This window comes from Zootoca vivipara, chromosome 5 (genome assembly GCF_963506605.1).
Source record: "Zootoca vivipara chromosome 5, rZooViv1.1, whole genome shotgun sequence".
Classification (NCBI taxonomy): Eukaryota; Metazoa; Chordata; class Lepidosauria; order Squamata; family Lacertidae; genus Zootoca; species Zootoca vivipara.
Genome location: NC_083280.1, coordinates 17,697,088 through 17,715,896, shown reverse-complemented (window position 1 = coordinate 17,715,896; position 18,809 = coordinate 17,697,088). Strand labels below are relative to the sequence as shown.

General features: G+C 41.6%; 1 protein-coding gene across 3 annotated transcripts in view; it reads right to left on the bottom strand.

Moving 5' to 3' along the window:
* The window catches only part of BCHE (butyrylcholinesterase), a 55,444-nt gene that overhangs the window by 35,733 nt on the left and 902 nt on the right, over positions 1–18,809 (bottom strand). For all 3 annotated transcript variants that reach the window (XR_004693681.2, XM_035133210.2, XM_035133209.2), the window contains exon 2: positions 12,250–13,762. Coding sequence is in view for 2 of the 3 variants with exons in the window: in XM_035133210.2 (XP_034989101.1) it covers positions 12,250–13,757 (1,508 nt within the window). In the remaining variant the exon portion in view is untranslated. The remainder of the gene's footprint in view (positions 1–12,249; positions 13,763–18,809) is intronic.

The window sequence follows — 18,809 nt, the reverse complement described above, 5'->3', positions numbered from 1 at the left end:
TTTTTGTGATAGTGGCAATATATGCTGTGCTGTTTTTATTGTACCTTATCTGTATACTCTCTCTCTCTCTCTGTGTGTGTTCTTTTAACTCTACCGTATCAATATTATTTTTTTATTTTTTATGTTTTAAACTGTTCTTCTTTTTATTTGTAAGCTGCCTTGAGTCTCTGTCATTTTATTATAAAATAATAAAATGACAGAGCCATGTTCAAATATATGAAAGGATGTCATATGGAGGAGGGAGAAATATTGTTTTCTGCTGCTCCAGAGAAGTGGACATGGAGCAATTGATTCAAACTTCAAGAAAGAAGATTCCACCTAAACATTAGGAAGAACTTCCTGACAGTAAGAGCTGTTCGGCAGTGGAATTTGCTACCAAGGAGTGTGGTGGAGTCTCCTTCTTTGGAGGTCTTTAAGCAGAGGCTCGACAGGTATATGTCAAGAATGCTTTGGTGGTGTTTCCTGCTTGGCAGGGGGTTGGACTGGATGGCCCTTGTGGTCTCTTCCAACTCTTCTATGATTCTATGATTCTAAGAAAATTCTAAGGGAATTTCAAAAGTCAGCTTCCTCTGGGCCCCATCCACAACACACCCAGAGAGTGAAAGCAAGGTATATAGCAGGCATGTCCAACAGGTAGATCATGATCTACTGGTAGATCACTGGATGTCTGCAGTAGATCACTGGTAGATCATTGGCTCCCCCCCCCAAAGAAGCTGAACAACTGTGGCTCCCCTAAGAAAAGCTCAACATTTTACCTCCTCCCTGAAAAAACTCAACAACTTTGACCTGAACCCCCAAAAGGGGGGTAGATCACTGCCAGTTTTTAACTCTGTGAGTAGATCGCAGTCTCTTGGGAGTTGGCCACCCCTGGTATATAGAGTCTTTTGCTACTCGTCCTTAGTCCTGTTACTGCTCCCTTGCTTGGGGAGGACAAGTAGCAACAAGGCACACCAGGCAGTGATGTCAGTGGGCCTTGGGATAGGACAGGTGCCTTGACAGGTGCTATTTGGTCAGGGGGCTATCATTCCGATTTTTTAAACTCCAATGACTAAGCGAATCCAAAGCTTAGATAGGCTAAAAGTAGGTCTCTTCACGATGGTCTTTAATAACTCAATGAAAGCCTTTTGGGTGCCTTCACAACAGCAAGCAATGTGAAGATGTCTTAAAATATAAAAGGAGGAATATTTCAAATACTCAGGTCCCAATTAGAGCCTGCAAAGTATTTGTTCCCTAGAATGGAAAGAAAGAAAGAAAGATGGTATTCTGTCAGTTTGTCTAAATGAAGCATTTCCCAAAAGGCCTAGCAATGGTATTTTTGTGAGTTCCCTTCACTTACTTCTTTGCAGCTTTCATTTCATCCGATTTGTCTATCTTTTTGTCAGGGTTTTTTTTTTTTTTTAAACTTCACTCATGTCTGGAAAACGGTACTGAATAAAGATAATGAATAAAGTAATGGAAAAGCCATAACCTAGCAACTTCTAGTGTTGGTTGACAAGCATTTCCTTCCATGATAAATAAAGCTTTGGCTTGCAAGGGTTTAGCGGAGCATACCGCTGACTGTGATTGATCGTACCGGTTAGTGTCACTCATTTACTTCCAAAGGCTTTCTGAAGAACACCAAAAGTCAAGAAGAAAAATGCGGATAAAAATGTAGTTTTAAATAAATAAAAAAGTAACAAAGTTGTCATTGTGAATTTAAACTTAAAATAGATCACATGAGGAAACCACAGACAGAAATAGCCTCGTTCCAAGAAAACATGCCTTGATTAATATTCATATAAGTAACTGCAGAGAAGTTGTACAATCAAAAGTTGTACAGTGGTACTTCGGGTTAATTCTTTCTGGAGGTCCGTTCTTAACTTGAAACTGTTCTTAACCCGAGGTACTATTTCTGGGTTAGCAGAGTCTGTAACCTGAAGCGTCTGTAACCCAAGGTGCCACTGTATTGAGATACTGAGAAACCTTTACAATGGACAAAATAGCTTTATCAGCCCAAAATCATCCCACCACTATGACTGCATACAGGGCTAGTCCAACAGAATTGCTGCCTGAGGCGGAACAACAAATGTCACCCCCCAACACACATTCTAAATCAAGATGGCGCAGTAACTGAGACTAGCCATGATATTTTGCCATCTCAGACAGGAAACCGCCACAGGCTACTCTCTGTGGGGATATAGTTACAACAAAAATATATACGTTAATAAGTCAATATTGTCTCATGGATATTCTGACCCTGTGGAACTCTCCTGACAGCCCTTACGTTTTCAACCAATCAAGAGTAAGTCGTTATTTTGTCCCTCCCTTTTTGCTTTTTGGGGAGCCCCCGTTGCTACCCTCCGAGGCTTAGCTGTCTCCCGAGACTCACTACAAGTTAAATCTCTGACCAATAGCGCATATGGGAATGCTGGTGATGGGGCTTGGCCAGTGTTTCTTGAGTTGAAAATGAGTGTGTTGCTCACCTATCTCATCTAGGAAATGTTGAGTATGTTGATTTCCTAATGGTTGGGTAGAGGAAGTACCTGGTGGCATTGAAAAGGATTTCCTTGTCTTTAACATGGCCCAAGTTGAACACATTAAATGCTGTTCCAAACAGGAGGCACTTGACTGCTTACAAATATGTATCATTGTCCTAGGTTCTGGTTGGAGACTCTGCAGCAAATGAGGTAGCACATCTTGAGGATAGGGTGAGCTAGCCTGTCTTGACTCAACTAACCTCTCAATCTGCAGAGTGGGGTTGTCTGAACCTCTTAATGTCACAGTGGGAACAAGAAGCACGAGGGACTCAGGTTTTCTTCCCCCTCCAACATCAGAAACAGAACCTTTGCATCTCTCAAATTTGGAAAGGAAAGTAGGAATGGCCAGCACCTTGGGTAGCATTCACAGAGGATTAGACAAATTCATGCAAGATAAATCTATCCTTAGCCAGTAGTGTAGCTTGGGTTGTCAGCGCCTGGGGATGCACGGAGGGTGGGGTTGGAAAAAAGGGAAACAGGCGGAGTGTACATGCACCTAACTGCATTCAGGTCACCCAGGAAATCACAGCCACAGAGATAAGAAAAGTACAGTAGAGTCTTGAGATGTCATTTCCTGGTTTTCACGGAGAAGTCATTTTCAATGTAGCCCCATGACAGAAGCACACAGCTGTATTGAGGCAGCACCAAGTGCTGAAATTTTGAGTCCCTAGCAACGTTGTGCTTGGGACACCCCTAAAATGCAATATGCTACTGTACTTTGTCCTGTCTCTACCATCAGCAGTGAAATGCTTTTGAATACCAGTTGCTGGGAATTGCAAAATTGCAGAGTGTTGTTGCACTCAAATCCTGCTTTTGTAAGCTTCTCATGGGCATCTGGTTGACCACTATGAGAACAGGAACCTAGTAGACAGGCCTCTTATGTTCTCATGTAAATGGGGGGGGGGGGATAAGAAATTGATCTTCCCTCAAACTACTCTGTAAGACAGCTATTTCTCAGTCATGCAGATTCTGGGACAGTCAGAATCTGTGGAACTTGAAACCCTCCGTCCAAATACATTTCCATCTAATGAACTCCAGTTCCATTGACTAAAGGCTAAAGTGACTAATGGAGCAACAGAAACTGGCTATTGGCAAGGCTTTGACGCCCACTCATTGGAATCTTATTTACAGCTTAGAGGTATTTGCTTTCTTCTGCCCTTTAGGGAATGTAATGTCTGAGCTGCAGGAAATCACGTAATTATTGAAAAACCAAGACTCCTGAAGCATACCTAAAGGCCACAAAATAAAAATTAAAAAATTGCACCCTCCAAAGCATGAGAAACACTGAGACAGCTGCAGATCAAGAATGTGTCACATGATATCACTTCCTATCAGCTCTTCATTCATAACCACTTTCCAGGCAGTATTTTTTTCACTGTAATAAAATAAATTCATCAATGAGGCTGATGTCTTATGCTCACCCTGGGAGCACGTCCTATTAAACAGACTGGGTCCTCCAAAAAAAAGCTGTATAGGATTGCACATCTTAAGTGGGGAAGGGCCAGTTATCAATGCATAGAACTTCTGAATTCATCAGGTAATTGCTTTGCTTATATTATAATACAGAAAGGTGATGCAAAATGTCAGAATTAGCAGTATTTGTTTATATCCCAAACTTCTTCCAAGGAATTCTCCCCCCTCTCATTTATCAAACGCATAAAAACTTTTTGTGGTGGTCAAGGGACACAGAGTGAGCTTCATGACTTTGATTTGAACTTGGGTCTGCCCATTCCTAGGCCAACACCATAACCTAACTTCCCACTACCTGGTGGTCTCTAGATGCTTTCAGGCTGCAAATCCCATCTGCAAATCCCCAGTTACTGGGGCCAATGGTCAGGGATTTAACAGAATGAATATAAAAAGAGCCCAGCTGAATCAGAACAAATGCCTATTAGATTCAGCTTCTTGTTTTTCCACAATAGCCAACCAGTTGTATGTATAGGAGGAGCCCACAGCCAGGGCATAAGCATAGTAGCTGCCTCTGGTCCTGGAAGCTGTTCACAGCCTTCATGACTAGGGATGGGGGAGACATTTGATTCAATTCACACTTGTCTGCAAAACTACCTACTTCATAAGAACTAAAACACGGCCTTTGAAATTTTCACTTCATATTTTGCAATGCTATTTTCCAGCTAAGCAATGTGTACCAAAGAAAAGAAAAAGAAAAAAAAGAGAAAGATTATAGTAGAGCAAAGGGAGCATGGCTTGGATTTATGGCCTACTTGAAATGAGGCTGCACTTTAAATTTTAATACTGTATTTTAATCTGTATTTTAACTAATTGTTTTTATGTTTTATTGTGGTTCTGTTGGTGTCAGCCACTTATGGCCTACTTGAAATGAGGCTGCACTTTAAATTTTAATACTGTATTTTAATCTGTATTTTAATTAATTGTTTTTATGTTTTATTGTGGTTCTGTTGGTGTCAGCCGCCCTGAGCCCAGTTTTTGACTGGGGAGGGCGGGGTATAAATAAAAATTTATTATTATTATTATTATTATTATTATTATTATAACTATGCACATATTCATTAAACTGATATGCATTACATTTGGGGAAATTGCTTTGCAAAAAAAAGTGTATATCAGGCAAAATTGCTTACAAAATGTGTATATGAGGAGAAATTTGCACTAAAATTCTGGTGCTTTTCATGAGGATTTCCCTCCCTCCCCCCCAAAAAAAAATAATTCACAAATTGCTGCAGTAATGTGGAAGACTAAATTTAAGATTGGAAAAATGCAAAACAGAGAAAAATTGAAATTGACAGATTTGTCCATCTTTACTCATTACTAGAAACATTGAATGCCTTTTCCTCCTTTGTCTGTTCTCTTTTTCAGCCCTTCTAAATTTGTGGCCATCGCCACACATTGTGGTTGCAAATTCCATAGTGTGACTTTATGAGAAAAAGAACTTTCTACAGCACAACACACATAGTTATAAACACGGTGTTATCGTCTGTGTTCTTGTGTAAAGAATTTGTGGCCTTCACTGCACGGGATCTCTCCAGGCCAAATGACAGATTCATTCTATTGCCAGATACAAAAGAGTAATTGATTCTATGAACAGCGCTAGAGTAATGTTTTGATGGAGTCATTTGTCTTTTCCATGATGACTTTTTTTGGTCCATTTGTTAATAATATTACTCCAGCTCTTAAGTGGGCATCCTAAAGAATTTCTTTACTTCTTTTTTTCCCCTTTGAACTCTGAGCATCCCAAATTGCATCCTACATGTCAAAATGAAATATCTTCTTCATTAGTCTCAAAGCAGGCAACCACATTTTGAAACAATACAAAAGCATTTCAAAAAATGCATAATGAAAAGTAAGGATTCCCCTTACAGCATTTCCTGGTATTAAGATGAACCAGTTCTAAAAATGCCATAACGAGAAAGAAGCTTTATTTTTCCTGGGAAATACTTGGGCTCTGATGATGTCACAACTCTGCAGAAGGTTTTTTTAAAACAACACATATTTAAATAATTCACACAAAATGTACATATTCCTTTCAGTTTTAAGAATGGCAAGGTCCCCCTCCCCCTAAACACAAGCAACAAACCATATTATGTATTAGGATTCTAAAGTAATCTAGGATGCTTGACAAATTTGTGGATATCAGGTAAGACTGGTCTGATCCACACCTCCTGGACTATGTGAAGCAGAACAAGATTATCCATCATCTTTCATGATGCTAACTTGGCTTTTGACTCAGAAAATATAGAGGCATAAGTTTGTGCTGGTTTGGGCCAATGGCCTATCTAGTCCAACGTCCTGTTCTCACAATGGCCAGCCAAATGCCTTTGAGAAGCTTGCAAGCAGAACATCACTCATAACACTTCTGGTTCTCAGCAACTGGTATTCAAAGGCATATTGTCCCTGATAATGGAAGAGAATATAGTCATAATGGCTATTAGCCACTATCCTCCATGAATTTGTCTAATATCCTTTTAAAGCCATCCAAGTTAGTGGCCATGATGACATCTTGTGAGAGCAAATTCCACCATTTAACTATGTGCTGTGTGGTGTACGTTCTTTTGTCTGTGTCAACATACTTACAAAAATCATATTTGAATAGGAAAAAAAGTTTAGAAATGTATTTGAAGGAAAGGATGTTCCAGTATATATTTCAATGTAAATAGACGTGTAAATAAATAAATCCTAGATCAATGCAGAAACAGGATGGGGTGCATTTAAAGATACCTGCATGTAAAGGAATCTGGAGAATAGATTGATTGATTCACCCATCTCTAATTTAAAACATTAAGAAGTCCAACAATAATATAGGTCTTAATACTACAATTCACATCCAAGTGATTTAGAATTAGTCCAATAACAGATCTTCATAACTGGAACAGCTGGTGAGAAGTTGATTCCTACACTATTAACTTAGCTTTCACAAATCTTGTGCCCTGTGGGTGTTGGTGGACCCCATCTCCCATCATCCCTGACCACTGGCATTGGTGGACTTTGGGCTCTCAGATTTGTACGATGCTAAAATTTGGTGGCCTCACCTCTTGCACTTCAATCTACAGCATTGTTTTGGTGCCCCTCTGCAGAGCGGTGCCCAGTATGACCACACTGTGCCATCCTAAAACCACATTTGCCATTGCCTATGCTAGCTGCCCTGAGTGCTCACTGGAAGGACAGATCGTGAAACTGAGGCTCCAATACTTTGGCCACCTCATGAGAAGAGAAGACTCCCTGGAAAAGACCCTGATGTTGGGAAAGATTGAGGGCACTAGGAGAAGGGGACGACAGAGGACAAGATGGTTGGACAGTGTTCTCGAAGCTACGAACATGAGTTTGACCAAACTGTGGGAGGCAGTGGAAGACAGGAGTGCCTGGTGTGCTCTGGTCCATGGGGTCACGAAGAGTCGGACACGACTAAACGACTAAACAACAACAATGCTAGCTGGAACTGAAAGGAGCTGGAGTCCAACCATTTGGAGCAATCTGCTCTAACTGTAGAGCACAGAAATCTCTATTTAAATGAAGACTGCAGTGAGACGTCACTAAAATGTGAGAAGTGTAGCTAGCATGGTGCCCTCCAGATGCTGTAGCACTCCAAGTCCCATTAGCTCCAACAAGCTTTTAAATTGAATTCAGATTTTTTTAAAGTGTGGGGTTGTTGTTGTTTTTAAAATGGTTCTATTGTATTGGGTCTTCTGCACACCACTTAGAGATGACTGTAAATTAAGCAATATATGCATTGTTGAAACAAATGCATAATAAATAATAAAATCAGAACTTTGCGGAAGGGGCTGGGGAGGCGCTTGACAATTACAGAACCATGAAACATGCCACTATCTTCCACAGTTGATGATCCAAACTTTGACAGCCTATCATCTCAGCTGGGTGCATACTCAAATGTTGGACTCTGCAAGGAAGTAGAAGCTGTGTTTGCAAGGGAAACACAGAACTCCTGAAAGAATGGGAACCTCTTGAGAAATCAAGGTAACCAGAATAGTTTTGCTTTCAGAAAAACACTCAGCAACAATGAACACACCATTTCTTTTACTTTGGAAGTGGCAGCGTGGAACAAAAAGAGAACTTTCTTCATTGTGTAAAGAGGGGCAACAATCCTGTCATTTGCATCTTCTTGACTTGAAGCCAAGTCTTGCCTGCAAATTGACTGTAGGGCTAAGAAATCCCATTTTGCACTACCGCTGCTGTTTCTAAAGGCAGATGAGAGGGGGGGTGAGAATTGTTTTTCTATTGCTCATTTTAAAGTAGCAAACTCTTCCCCCCTGTTTGAATGGCTGTCTTGCAAATAGGCTGCAGTTATCTGTGCTGAAAGTCTAGCATTAACTAGCAGGGCATTGCAAATGTCAGACACTCGCTCCTTTTGCATCCCAGGAAGACAGATAAACACTGTTATTTGAGTTGCCGCTGAATTGGGCCTAGAGCAACATTTTGAGTCAAATGTGGAGGTTCCTGATTGAAACCTCCAAAGAATTCTTCTCTCTCTCTGTGTGTGTGTTTGTGTGTGTGTGTGTGTGTGTGTGTGTGTGTGAGAGAGAGAGAGAGAGAGAGAGAGAGAGAGAGAGAGAGAGAGAGAGAGAAATGAGCTCTGCCTACTGAGTTCTGCCTAAAGTGAAAATTCAACATAATGTGGATGCTTCTTGGGTGAAATATTGAGGAATTTTGTGCCAAGCAAAAAGAGTATCAATTTTCTTTCCAAGATGATGTTGCAAATCCCTACTAAAACATTAGGCACATTTTACAAATAGGTTTATACAATTAGGTCAACTGCATAGCTGTCAAGTTCTCCCTTTTTTAAAGGGAAATTCCCTTATGCCGAATAGGCTTCCTCGCGAGAAAAGGGAAAACATGACAGCTATTGACTCAACTGGGGAAGTACTATTACTGGTCCCCCACAGAACAGAACCAGAGCTCATATCAACAAGAAGTCATGGCTTCATTGTTGTGGATTCAAATCTGCTGAGTTTCCTCCCAGTAGAAGTCAGACAGGCACTGTTCCTGATAGGTTTCAGCAGTGGCGGAGCTTCATGCTCCAGCACCGGGGGGCGGAGAGCACGCGGGGGCAGTGCTGGCAAACATCCTGGGGTGCGGCACACCACCCACAGAGGTGTGACACACATCCTGGGTACATTGTCCGCAGGGGCATGGCGCCCAGCGCGGGCGGGGGGCACAGGCGCGATGGCACCCCACTGGGATCGCGCTGCTGGGGGCGGTGCGCTCCCCCCCCCACTCTTCTTCCTCTGCCAGTAGGTTTCAGATACCTAATTAAAATTGTAATCATTAATTAATGCATAGTTGTATCCCTTCTTTCTTTCCAAAATGGTAACCTCCACAATTAAGAAGAGGAATATCAAAGGTGCCCTTCATGATGCCACCACCAGAATAGATGTACAGTAACGGATTTGGGAAATAAAGCTTAGATTATTTGGGTGCATCTTATTTTACGTTTTATAGACATAGCTTCACCCCTATCCAACATCTATATAATGTGAGAATAGCAATATCAACAGCTAAGTTTGAGAAAATACATGGGGGATTTCTCATCCAATGTTTTCTTTCTCACGTCATGCTTTATGAACACTTCCTGAGCGCTTGCAAGAATGCAAGGTCATATAACCCAGTCATTATATCTGCCTTTGGGAAGAGTGGAGTTAATTTCTCTGTTTGTGTGAGAGAGCCAGAGAGGGTGGCTGTGCCAGGGGTCAGGGGGCTGTAAATAGAATACTTTCTTTGCAACTCAAAACTGTGTCGTTCATTTGCAACAGCTGTTACTGTGATGAAATAAGGTTCCGCTCTCTTGTAAGGTAAGCAACAAATGATCAAGAACGCTGAAACCGTATCCTGTCTTGTTATAAACACATCTGATACTGCCAGCTTCTGGAAATAATAGGAGACATCTTGCTTTGAGAGGCAATGGACACTTCCTTGCAGCCTTTGTGAAAGTGCATAACCAATCATATTGTTATTAAATGTTGCTCCAGCTATCAGTATCATAGCTGCCAAGTTTTCCCTTTTCTCGCGAGGAAGCCTATTCAGCATAAGGGAAAATCCCTTAAAAAAAGGGATAACTTGGCAGCTATGATCAGTATTCGCTACTACTTCCGCCACAACCTGTATCCTCTTTCTCCTGCTCTACTACTAAATGGCCCTGAACAATTTCGTATGATCAGCACACCTGGCCACTTCATTGTTCACCTCTAACTCTAGATCCTTTTTGAATGAGTTAAAAGTCATGGATCCCAATACTATTCCTTGGAGGACTCCACTTTCTATATCTCTCCATTCAGAGAACTGTCAATTTCCCCCTACTCTTTGATTCCTGTTGCTGAACCAAATCTTGATCTAAAGAGGACCTCTCCTCTTCTTCCTTAGCCAGGAGTCTTTGATGAGGTACCTTGTCGAAAGCTTTTTGAAAGTCTAAGTACACTATGTCAGCTGGATGACCACTGTTTGTATGATTGTTCTTAGAAACTCTGATGGGTTCCTGAGACTTCCCCTTGCAGAAGCCCTGAGGGCACTGCTTCAGCAAGACTTCTTCTACATAATACTTGGTTATTTTACCTTTAACAACACTGTGACATTGACCTATGATAGTGCTGGAAGTGAAATAGTTAAATGGGTTACCCAATAAGAACCCAGCGGGGTGGAGTCAGAGGGACTATAAAACCAGCCCTGAGGGGGAGTTCAATTTTGGTGTTGGAGTGGGAGTTGAATTGCAGGGGAGTCTGTGGGTAGGTTGAGTTAGTGTAGCGGAATATAAGCTGAGTCAGTAACAGCTGCTAAGAAGTTCATTAGATAACTGAAGGGTGGAACTGGATGCAGGAAGGAGTTTGGTTTAGGGCAGGGGTTAGGCAACCTCAGGCCCGTGGGCCGGATGCGGCCCAATCGCCTTCTCAATCCAGCCCACAGATGGTCCAGGAATCAGCATGTTTTTACATGAGTAGAATGTGTCATTTTATTTAAAATGCATCTCTGGGTTATTTGTGGGGCCTGCCTGGTGTTTTTACATGAGTAGAATGTGTGCTTTTATTTAAAATGCATCTCTGGGTTATTTGTGGGGCATAGGAATTCATTCTTTCTTTTTTTTCAAAATATACTCTGGCCCACCACATGGTCTGAGGGACAGTGGACCGGCCCATGGCTGAAAAAGGTTGCTGACCCCTGGTTTAGGGAGTGTTAGCAGGTATAGGAAGGTATAGACCGGTATAGGCACCAAGTGTTTATAATTGACTGAAGACCGTTTATGAAACCACACACTTGTTAAACTGCAATAAATAAACAGAAGTTTTATGTTCCAAGTTAACCCTGACTGGACTCAGTATTTTACCAAGTAGAGCCTGGTTGGTGGCAGAGGGAAATAAAGTGGTGACACAGGGATCAATAGACCATGAAATGTCCAGGGACCCTGTGTGATCACCACAAGCACTTCCCACCAGTTTTCCTGAGACAGTTGTTAAGCTAACCGATCTGTAATGTCCAGTATTCCCACAGATTCCCCACCGAATCGCCCTTAAAAATTGGTGTTGCATTGGCTACTTTCCAGTCCTCAGGTATGGAGGCTGTCCTGAGGGACAAGTTACATTTTTTTTTGTTAGAAGAACAACAATGTCACATTCGAATTATTTGAGAACCTTTGGGTGAATGTCATCTGGACCTGGAGGTTTATCAGTTTTTATTTTCTCCGTTAGGCCTAAAACTTCAGCTCTCATCATCACTATCTGCCTCTGTTCCTCAGGTTGTTTTACTGCAAAAGTTAGTTCATGCACTGGGATCTGCCTTTTATATTCTGCTATGAAGACAGATACAAATAATTCATTCAATTTCTCTGTAATCTCCTTATCCTCTTTTGGCACACCTTTGGATCCCTTGTCATCCAAGGGCCTAATCACCTCCCTAGATGGTCTCTTGTTGCTAATGCATTTAAATAACTTCTTGTTGTTGCTCTTAATGTTCTTAGGGATGTGCTCAAGTTCTTTTTAGCATCATTTTTTTATTACATACTGTTTACTGGCACTTTATTTGTTGCTAGAGTTTTTGTTCCGTCATCACTGCCACCATATTAATAGTGGGAATGGAGTAGGAATAATAGGATTCAGAGATTAGCCCCCAACTTCTGCAAGCGAGCACCAGAAAAATACTCAATAGCATGGAGGAATTATTCTGAGTTTTTGTAGGACGAATAACTAGGAAAGAGACTAAGCTGTAAACATAAAAATATTTTTCCCCAAACACCCCCACCTCCACACCCACAACTTACCCAGTTTTAGCAAAACTTGCCCAGTACTTCAGAATAGACCTACTCAGAGTTTCCTCCGCTTTGGTGTAATTAGCTCTTCTTTCTAGAGGTAGTCCAAATACAAATTCTATTTCATAGCCATGTGGTACTCCCATCCACTCTGGCCAAGGTAGTTTAGTAGATCGGTGCTCAAAGAAGTATAAGAAAGCGTTGTTCTGTGCCTCGACAAAATGTTTTACAAACTCCACGGTAGGACATATGAAATTGTAATCTCCAACGATATCATCCATAGCATCACGATAATTGAAAGGGTTCTGCTCTTCCTCCCAGTCCGTATAGTGAAAAGCAATAGATTCCAATCCCACTTCACTTGTTTCTGGGAAGGATAGTGCCAAGCCTGCTCGGAATTCTGTTTCATTGATAAGGCTGTTGTTATCTTTGCTGAAGCCAGGTGCTCCGTAGACAAGGAAAGCTGTACCTTCATCTTTGTTCACCCCCAACAAGATCTGTGTTTGTTTAAATTTCCCATTCTTCAACAAGGTTCCAGGAAGATCGGCAAGAAAATCGCCATCAACCACTGGAGTGAAGTACAGCTCTAAAAGAGCCCTGTATGGTAAAACAGACACTTCATTAGCAAGTATATCCTGGGGATCTTTGCTCTGAAGACAAATAATTATCTCTGTTTCATTGCTACTCGTACAGTGGAGGAGTTTAGCTAGAGCTAGAGTTCTCCGTGTTGCTTCAGAGGGTAGAAGTGCACCCCAAGGGGCATTTCCAGCACCGCTCTGCATGATTGCCCTAGTGAAGAGAGGATGGCTTTGTGGAGAAAGGAGATGGTAGCTGACACCTCCTGCTCCAGCACTCTCTCCAAACAATGTCACACTTTTAGGATTGCCACCGAAAGCTGCTATGTTGTCTTGGACCCACTGAAGTGCCAGCCGTTGATCAAACAACCCTGCATTTCCTGGAGCATCTTCATTCCCTGGCAAAGCCAAGAATCCTAATGCCCCTAACCTATAATTCATTGAAACAACGATGACTCTCTCAACACGGGCCAGGAATCTGCCATCATAGACATTCAAGGAGGAGGTCCCAGTCTGGAAGCCACCACCATAGATCCATACCATGACAGTTGCATTTTTAGGCTTGGGTGAAGGAACCCACACATTGAGGTAGAGGCAATCTTCACTGAGGTTTGTGTTTGGGTTCCACATCTCGGATCCTGAAAATCCAGGGAAAGTATTGTCTATGTTCTGATAGCAAGAGTTTGCATACTTGGTGGCATTCCAGACCCCTCCCCATTCTTCCCGAGGCTGGGGCTTTTTGAATCGAAGTCGCCCAACAGGTGGAGCTCCATAAGGAATCCCGAGGAAGGCTGAAACTGTTCCACCAAGCACAGGCAAAGTCAATCCTTTGACTCTTCCACTCTTAGTAGCAACAACGGTGTCATCTTGAGGGACCACCTTCTTGACGAACATGTACAGCACAAGAAGCCACATGAGAGTGCATGTTCCATTTGGGTATATCATGTTTCCTGAAATGAAATTGGGGGGGGGATATGTTTTCAGTGTAGGAAGGCAAGAGGTGACTGCATTCAGGGGGGAAATGTGCTATAGCCTTAAATCATTAAAAATCACAAAATAGTAGGCATACCCTGGGGAGACCAAGAAATGAGCCTTACACAGTAGCTAACTTGAGGACCTAATACCAAGCTCTCCTAGTGCTTTGAATTACAAATGTAGCCAAACAGGAGTGGAGAAAAATGAAAAGGGATGGGTACACAACCATTGTCCTCATCATAAGACCACAGGAAGTTGTTGTACACAGAGTCATGATATTGGTCTATCTAGCACAATCCTACCTAGAGATGGTGGTGGTGATTGAATTTGGGACTTTGTGAATGCAATGTAGATGTTCTACTTCAGCGATCCTCATCCTCCCTGAATGACCTCATATTGGGGGTTCTGTTGTAGTGGATTTCCTGCATTGGTAGGGCATGTAATGTTTGAGGTCCCTTCCAGCTTAATGAACCAACCATTTTCACTTATTTTATAGTCAACTTCTCCCATTTCTAATTAGTGTTTTCCCCAAGGGTGGCTAGTGCCCATTGAGACTGGTAAGGCAGACCAACACTAGTTGGAGCTTCGGACAGACAGGCAGAGCAAACTAATTCTAGTTTTGCCCAACCTGGTGAGGTCTACAAGGACAATACAGAGACTATGGAAGAGGATGGTTACATGGTTATCACTGCCTCCTGTTAGGATTGCTAAACAAAGGGTCTGCTGGTTTCTCTTTAAGGTTTCCAGACTCAAAAGAGAGCAGGGCAATTAAAGGCACAGAAGTTCTGTCCTCTATTGAGTCTGGCAACCCTACCTCCTGTGGGAAGGAGTTCCATAGTTTAGCTGTGTGGTATGAGGAAGTATTTTCTTGTATCTGCCCAGCTTGATTCAGAGGGACCTGTGGACTGAACCTTTTGGTTACTTCACAGGATCTAAAAGAATTGGTTTGACACCATTTTGAGGCATTTCATGGAGAGCAAAAGGAGAAATATCCATATCTTAAGCCAAACCATATTTTTACACCAAACTCTTTCCTGGAAACTTTGTGTGTGTTTATTCATCACACCACTAATGATTGTGCTTTCTTTCATATCTAGCTTTCTTTCAGGAGTTATGTTTGAGATTCAGGCCTTGATATTGACCTTAGTAAAATCCTCCAAAATGATATTGCAGTAACTTGGGCATTGTGAGTAATTTCTCCTTGAAGAGGGTGAAAAGATATGGGGGAAAGGAAAGAATTCTGTGTCCTCATTACTGTCATTGTAAACAGTCTGTTCTAGGTTATTGAGTAGTACTTCTATCCTTAAAAGGAGCAGAGTTAATTTCTGTGCAAAATACAGCTGTGTGGCTCATTGAGGGCCATTTTGCTGGCTGTCTGCTTACAGTTGAAAGCTGAGAGTGGAAAATAGGAACATTTTTGCTTGAAGTGCTTCCTAAGTATGCGAGAGCATCAAAGGAACAGAAGGAGAGGGGGATTATCAGAGACAATATTTCACAGATTCAGTCGAATGTGAGAGCAAATAAAAAGCCATGGCACACAGGCCGGATACTGAAGGAAAGGATTTAAAGTAATAGTAGACTTTATGTAAAGCCTCTTGGGGCGGTTCATAAAGGACTGTAGAGCATGATAAAGGAGCATTAACCTATCCTTAAACTTTGCTCACCTAAGATCTTACAGGAAACTGCACACCTGTGAACTTTGTGCTTTCCAGGTGCTGGGCGATGACAAAGCTGATCTGGGCTTGCACAAGGTTTTACATGGAGATGCACAGCCCTGTGTGCATGGTATTTTCATGAATATATGCATGTTTTTGTACATATCACTTGACTGGGGAAGATGTTCACTCACTTCTTTGTTCCCCTGGGTGGGCCATGCCATCCCCCTTGCCTTCAGTGTTCCTGAGAGTGTCCTGCTATGCCCATTGACTTCAACATGCCGTCACAACATTCCACCAAAAAAAAAAAAAAGCTCACAGAGCAGTTTACATATCAATGAAAATATGACTGTCTCTATTCTCAGGCTTCCATTTGAAGATACCTGACACAAAAGGGAAATGGGTTGGGGCAGAGAAGGAGATAAGAAAACTCAAGTGCCAGTTGTCATTTACAAGTCCTTCTAATGACTGGACACAAAACATGATTTAGAGCAGGGGTGGCCAACTCCCAAGAGACTGCAATCTACTCATAGAGTTAAAAACTGACAGTGATCGACCCTCTTTTTGGGGGTAAGTTGTTAAGCTTTTTTTAGGGGATCCAAAGTTGTTGAGCTTCTTTGGAGCAAGCCAGTGATCTACCAGTGATCTACCACAGATGTCCAGTGATCTACCGGTAGATCACTACCTACCTGTTGGACATGCCTGATTTAGAGCACATCCACATGGTGTTTTAGATGAATGATGTGTTCACAGAAGTGACCCAAATCAAGATCTGCTTATATTCTCTGTGTAGATGTTACGTTAAGTAATATGTTTGATTGTTGAATATGTTAGTGTATGTCTAGAGACAATGGATAAAAAAAACACCATTAGCTGTACTGAGGGATAATTGTTTAATGGTTATTGTATTTACAGTTGTTTTTAAAACCAATAAAAATTATTTTAAAAAGACAAAAGCAGTGACATAGAAGTCAGTGGGTACAGTATCACATACAGTACTCACAGGAGTCAATAGGCATGGCATGGCATGCCCACAGGAACGTTATGGTCAGAGCATGGGTGGCCAGGCATGTGCATGGTTAGAGGCACTCATTTTATGAATTTTACTTTACAAATACACTGTCCCTTTCTACAGCAGATTGGAGCTCATTCCAGGGTAAATGTGTTTAGCATCAGGGCAGGAAACACAAATATTTTCCATTCCTAAGTGGGGGAAATTATGGTGAAATACCGAGGTGGGGAAAATAATGGTAAAATATATTATTTTGTTGTCCTGCAAATGCTTGAGAGGAGGAAGCAGGGGTAGCATGACACACACACAGTAGTAATGTGGCTATGCTGGTGAAATTCTGTTTCTTGTTTTTCTGTTTATAAATTGGTACTTTTAAGAAATTATAATGTGCATATGAGGGAGAGAAACAGGCGGCTCTCAGCCTTTTCAACATAGCTGACAAAAGACTGAGTGATTGATGGGGCTTTTTATGACTCGAGAAGAAAGCAAGCTGATTCCTAAGCCTATCAGATTTCAGCTTGCAGATTTCAGCCTGCCTACACCCCACCAGCTTCTTCAGTGAGGCTGCAGTCCTAACCCAACTTATTTGGGAGTAAACTATATTGAATTCAATGGGACTTCCTTTACTTCCAGAATGTTGATTTAATGTGGAGGAATCATCAAAAAAATCTATCAAGAATCTTGCCTGGTTTTGAGATCTCTCTCTCTCTCTCTCTCTCTCTCTCTCTCTCTCTCTCTCTCTCTCTCTCTCTCTCTCTCTCTGTCTCTCTCTCTCTCTCTCTCTCTCTGTGTGTGTGTGTGTGTGTGTGTGTAGAGAGAGAGAGAGAGAGAGACAGAGAGAGCATGTGATAAGAGAGCCTTGGTTTCAGTTCAAGAGGGGAAGATAGGTGTAAAATGAACAAGATTACCCGGCTCAAAGGTTGGGCTTTGGTTTCAAACTGCAGAAAGTACAACCGGCAATTTGATTCAAGAATTGATTTGCAAGTTAATTATTAACAGTACAAATACAAGAGCACTGTGGAGGCTGTCTTCTGAGCAAGATAAGGAGATAAAAAAGTGAAGAATCAGAAAAGGAGGAAAGGAGATTGTGAGAGGGGGGTATGGAGAACTTTGCACCGTATCCAATGCACATGTACTCAGAAGTCAAACCTATCCAGTTCGATCCTATTTATTTGCTAGCAAAGCATGCCTATGATTTGTGGGCTGTTTCACCTTGACTTCTTCCAGTCTTCCTGTGGCAAATAATATATACAAGATTTTTAAAAAAGAAAGCAACAATATATCCGGGCAACTCACCCCTCCACACACACTTCTTTTCACAAAGTGGACATGATCCTGTTAAAACTAACTAAAGCAGTGTGTTGTGATGACTTCACATTGCACACACCTCAAAACACATTTCAATGTCCCTGTGGGAATGCAAATGGATGGTGATAATGGGCAATTAACAGCCTAACAGCTACACAACTTCCAAATAGTTCTCTGAAGAATCCAAGGCAATGATTTCTGCAAATGGTGAGAACTGATCAAGCAGACAAGTTTTCGCAAACAATTTTGCGGTCAAATCGAATAGGCCATAGCAAATTGCAATTCATTTTCCTTTCTTTCTTTTTGCATTAGTCAGTGATTGCAAATCTCGTGCCAACAAGGAAGGACCATTGAGGTCAATGGGTTTCTTCTCAAGTAGGCGCAATGAAGCAACCCAATTCAGTTCAAATTCTACCAAATTTGCACTTCCTAAAACCACAGGCATCATTCAAAATCCGCAGTTCTCCGAATTTTGCAATGCAATTCTCCAACCAAGTATTGGATACAAAAGGCCATGTACTAGTGAAATGGGTATAAAATGTGTGTGTCAATGAAAATAACATTAAAATGCATTATATTAAGGGAAATTGCTTATAAACATGCATATAGCATGCAGAAACTCACACTAAAATGCTGAAGAATTTTCATGAGGACTTCATGTGGAATTCATGTGGAAATGTAAAGAGCTGAGTTTAAGATTGGAAAATAAGAAACTGGAAGAAATCAAAACTAAAAGGCTTGTCCATACCTATTCCCAAGTAAAGGCAAAGGAAGCTGCATCCTAATGGTATTCTAGAACAGTGTTTCCCAACCTTGTGCCTCCAGATGTTTTGGGACTACAACTCCCATCATCCCTAGCTAGCAAAACCAGTGGTCAGGAATGATGGGAATTGTAGTCCGAAAACAGCTGGAGGCACAAGGTTGGGAAACACTGTTCTAGAACACCATTAAATATACTTTAGTCTAATTAATTTCCACATGACGCAAGTACATAAAACAATGTGCTGGCTTGCAGCCAAGTGTCAGCTATTAAATATGCACACTGGA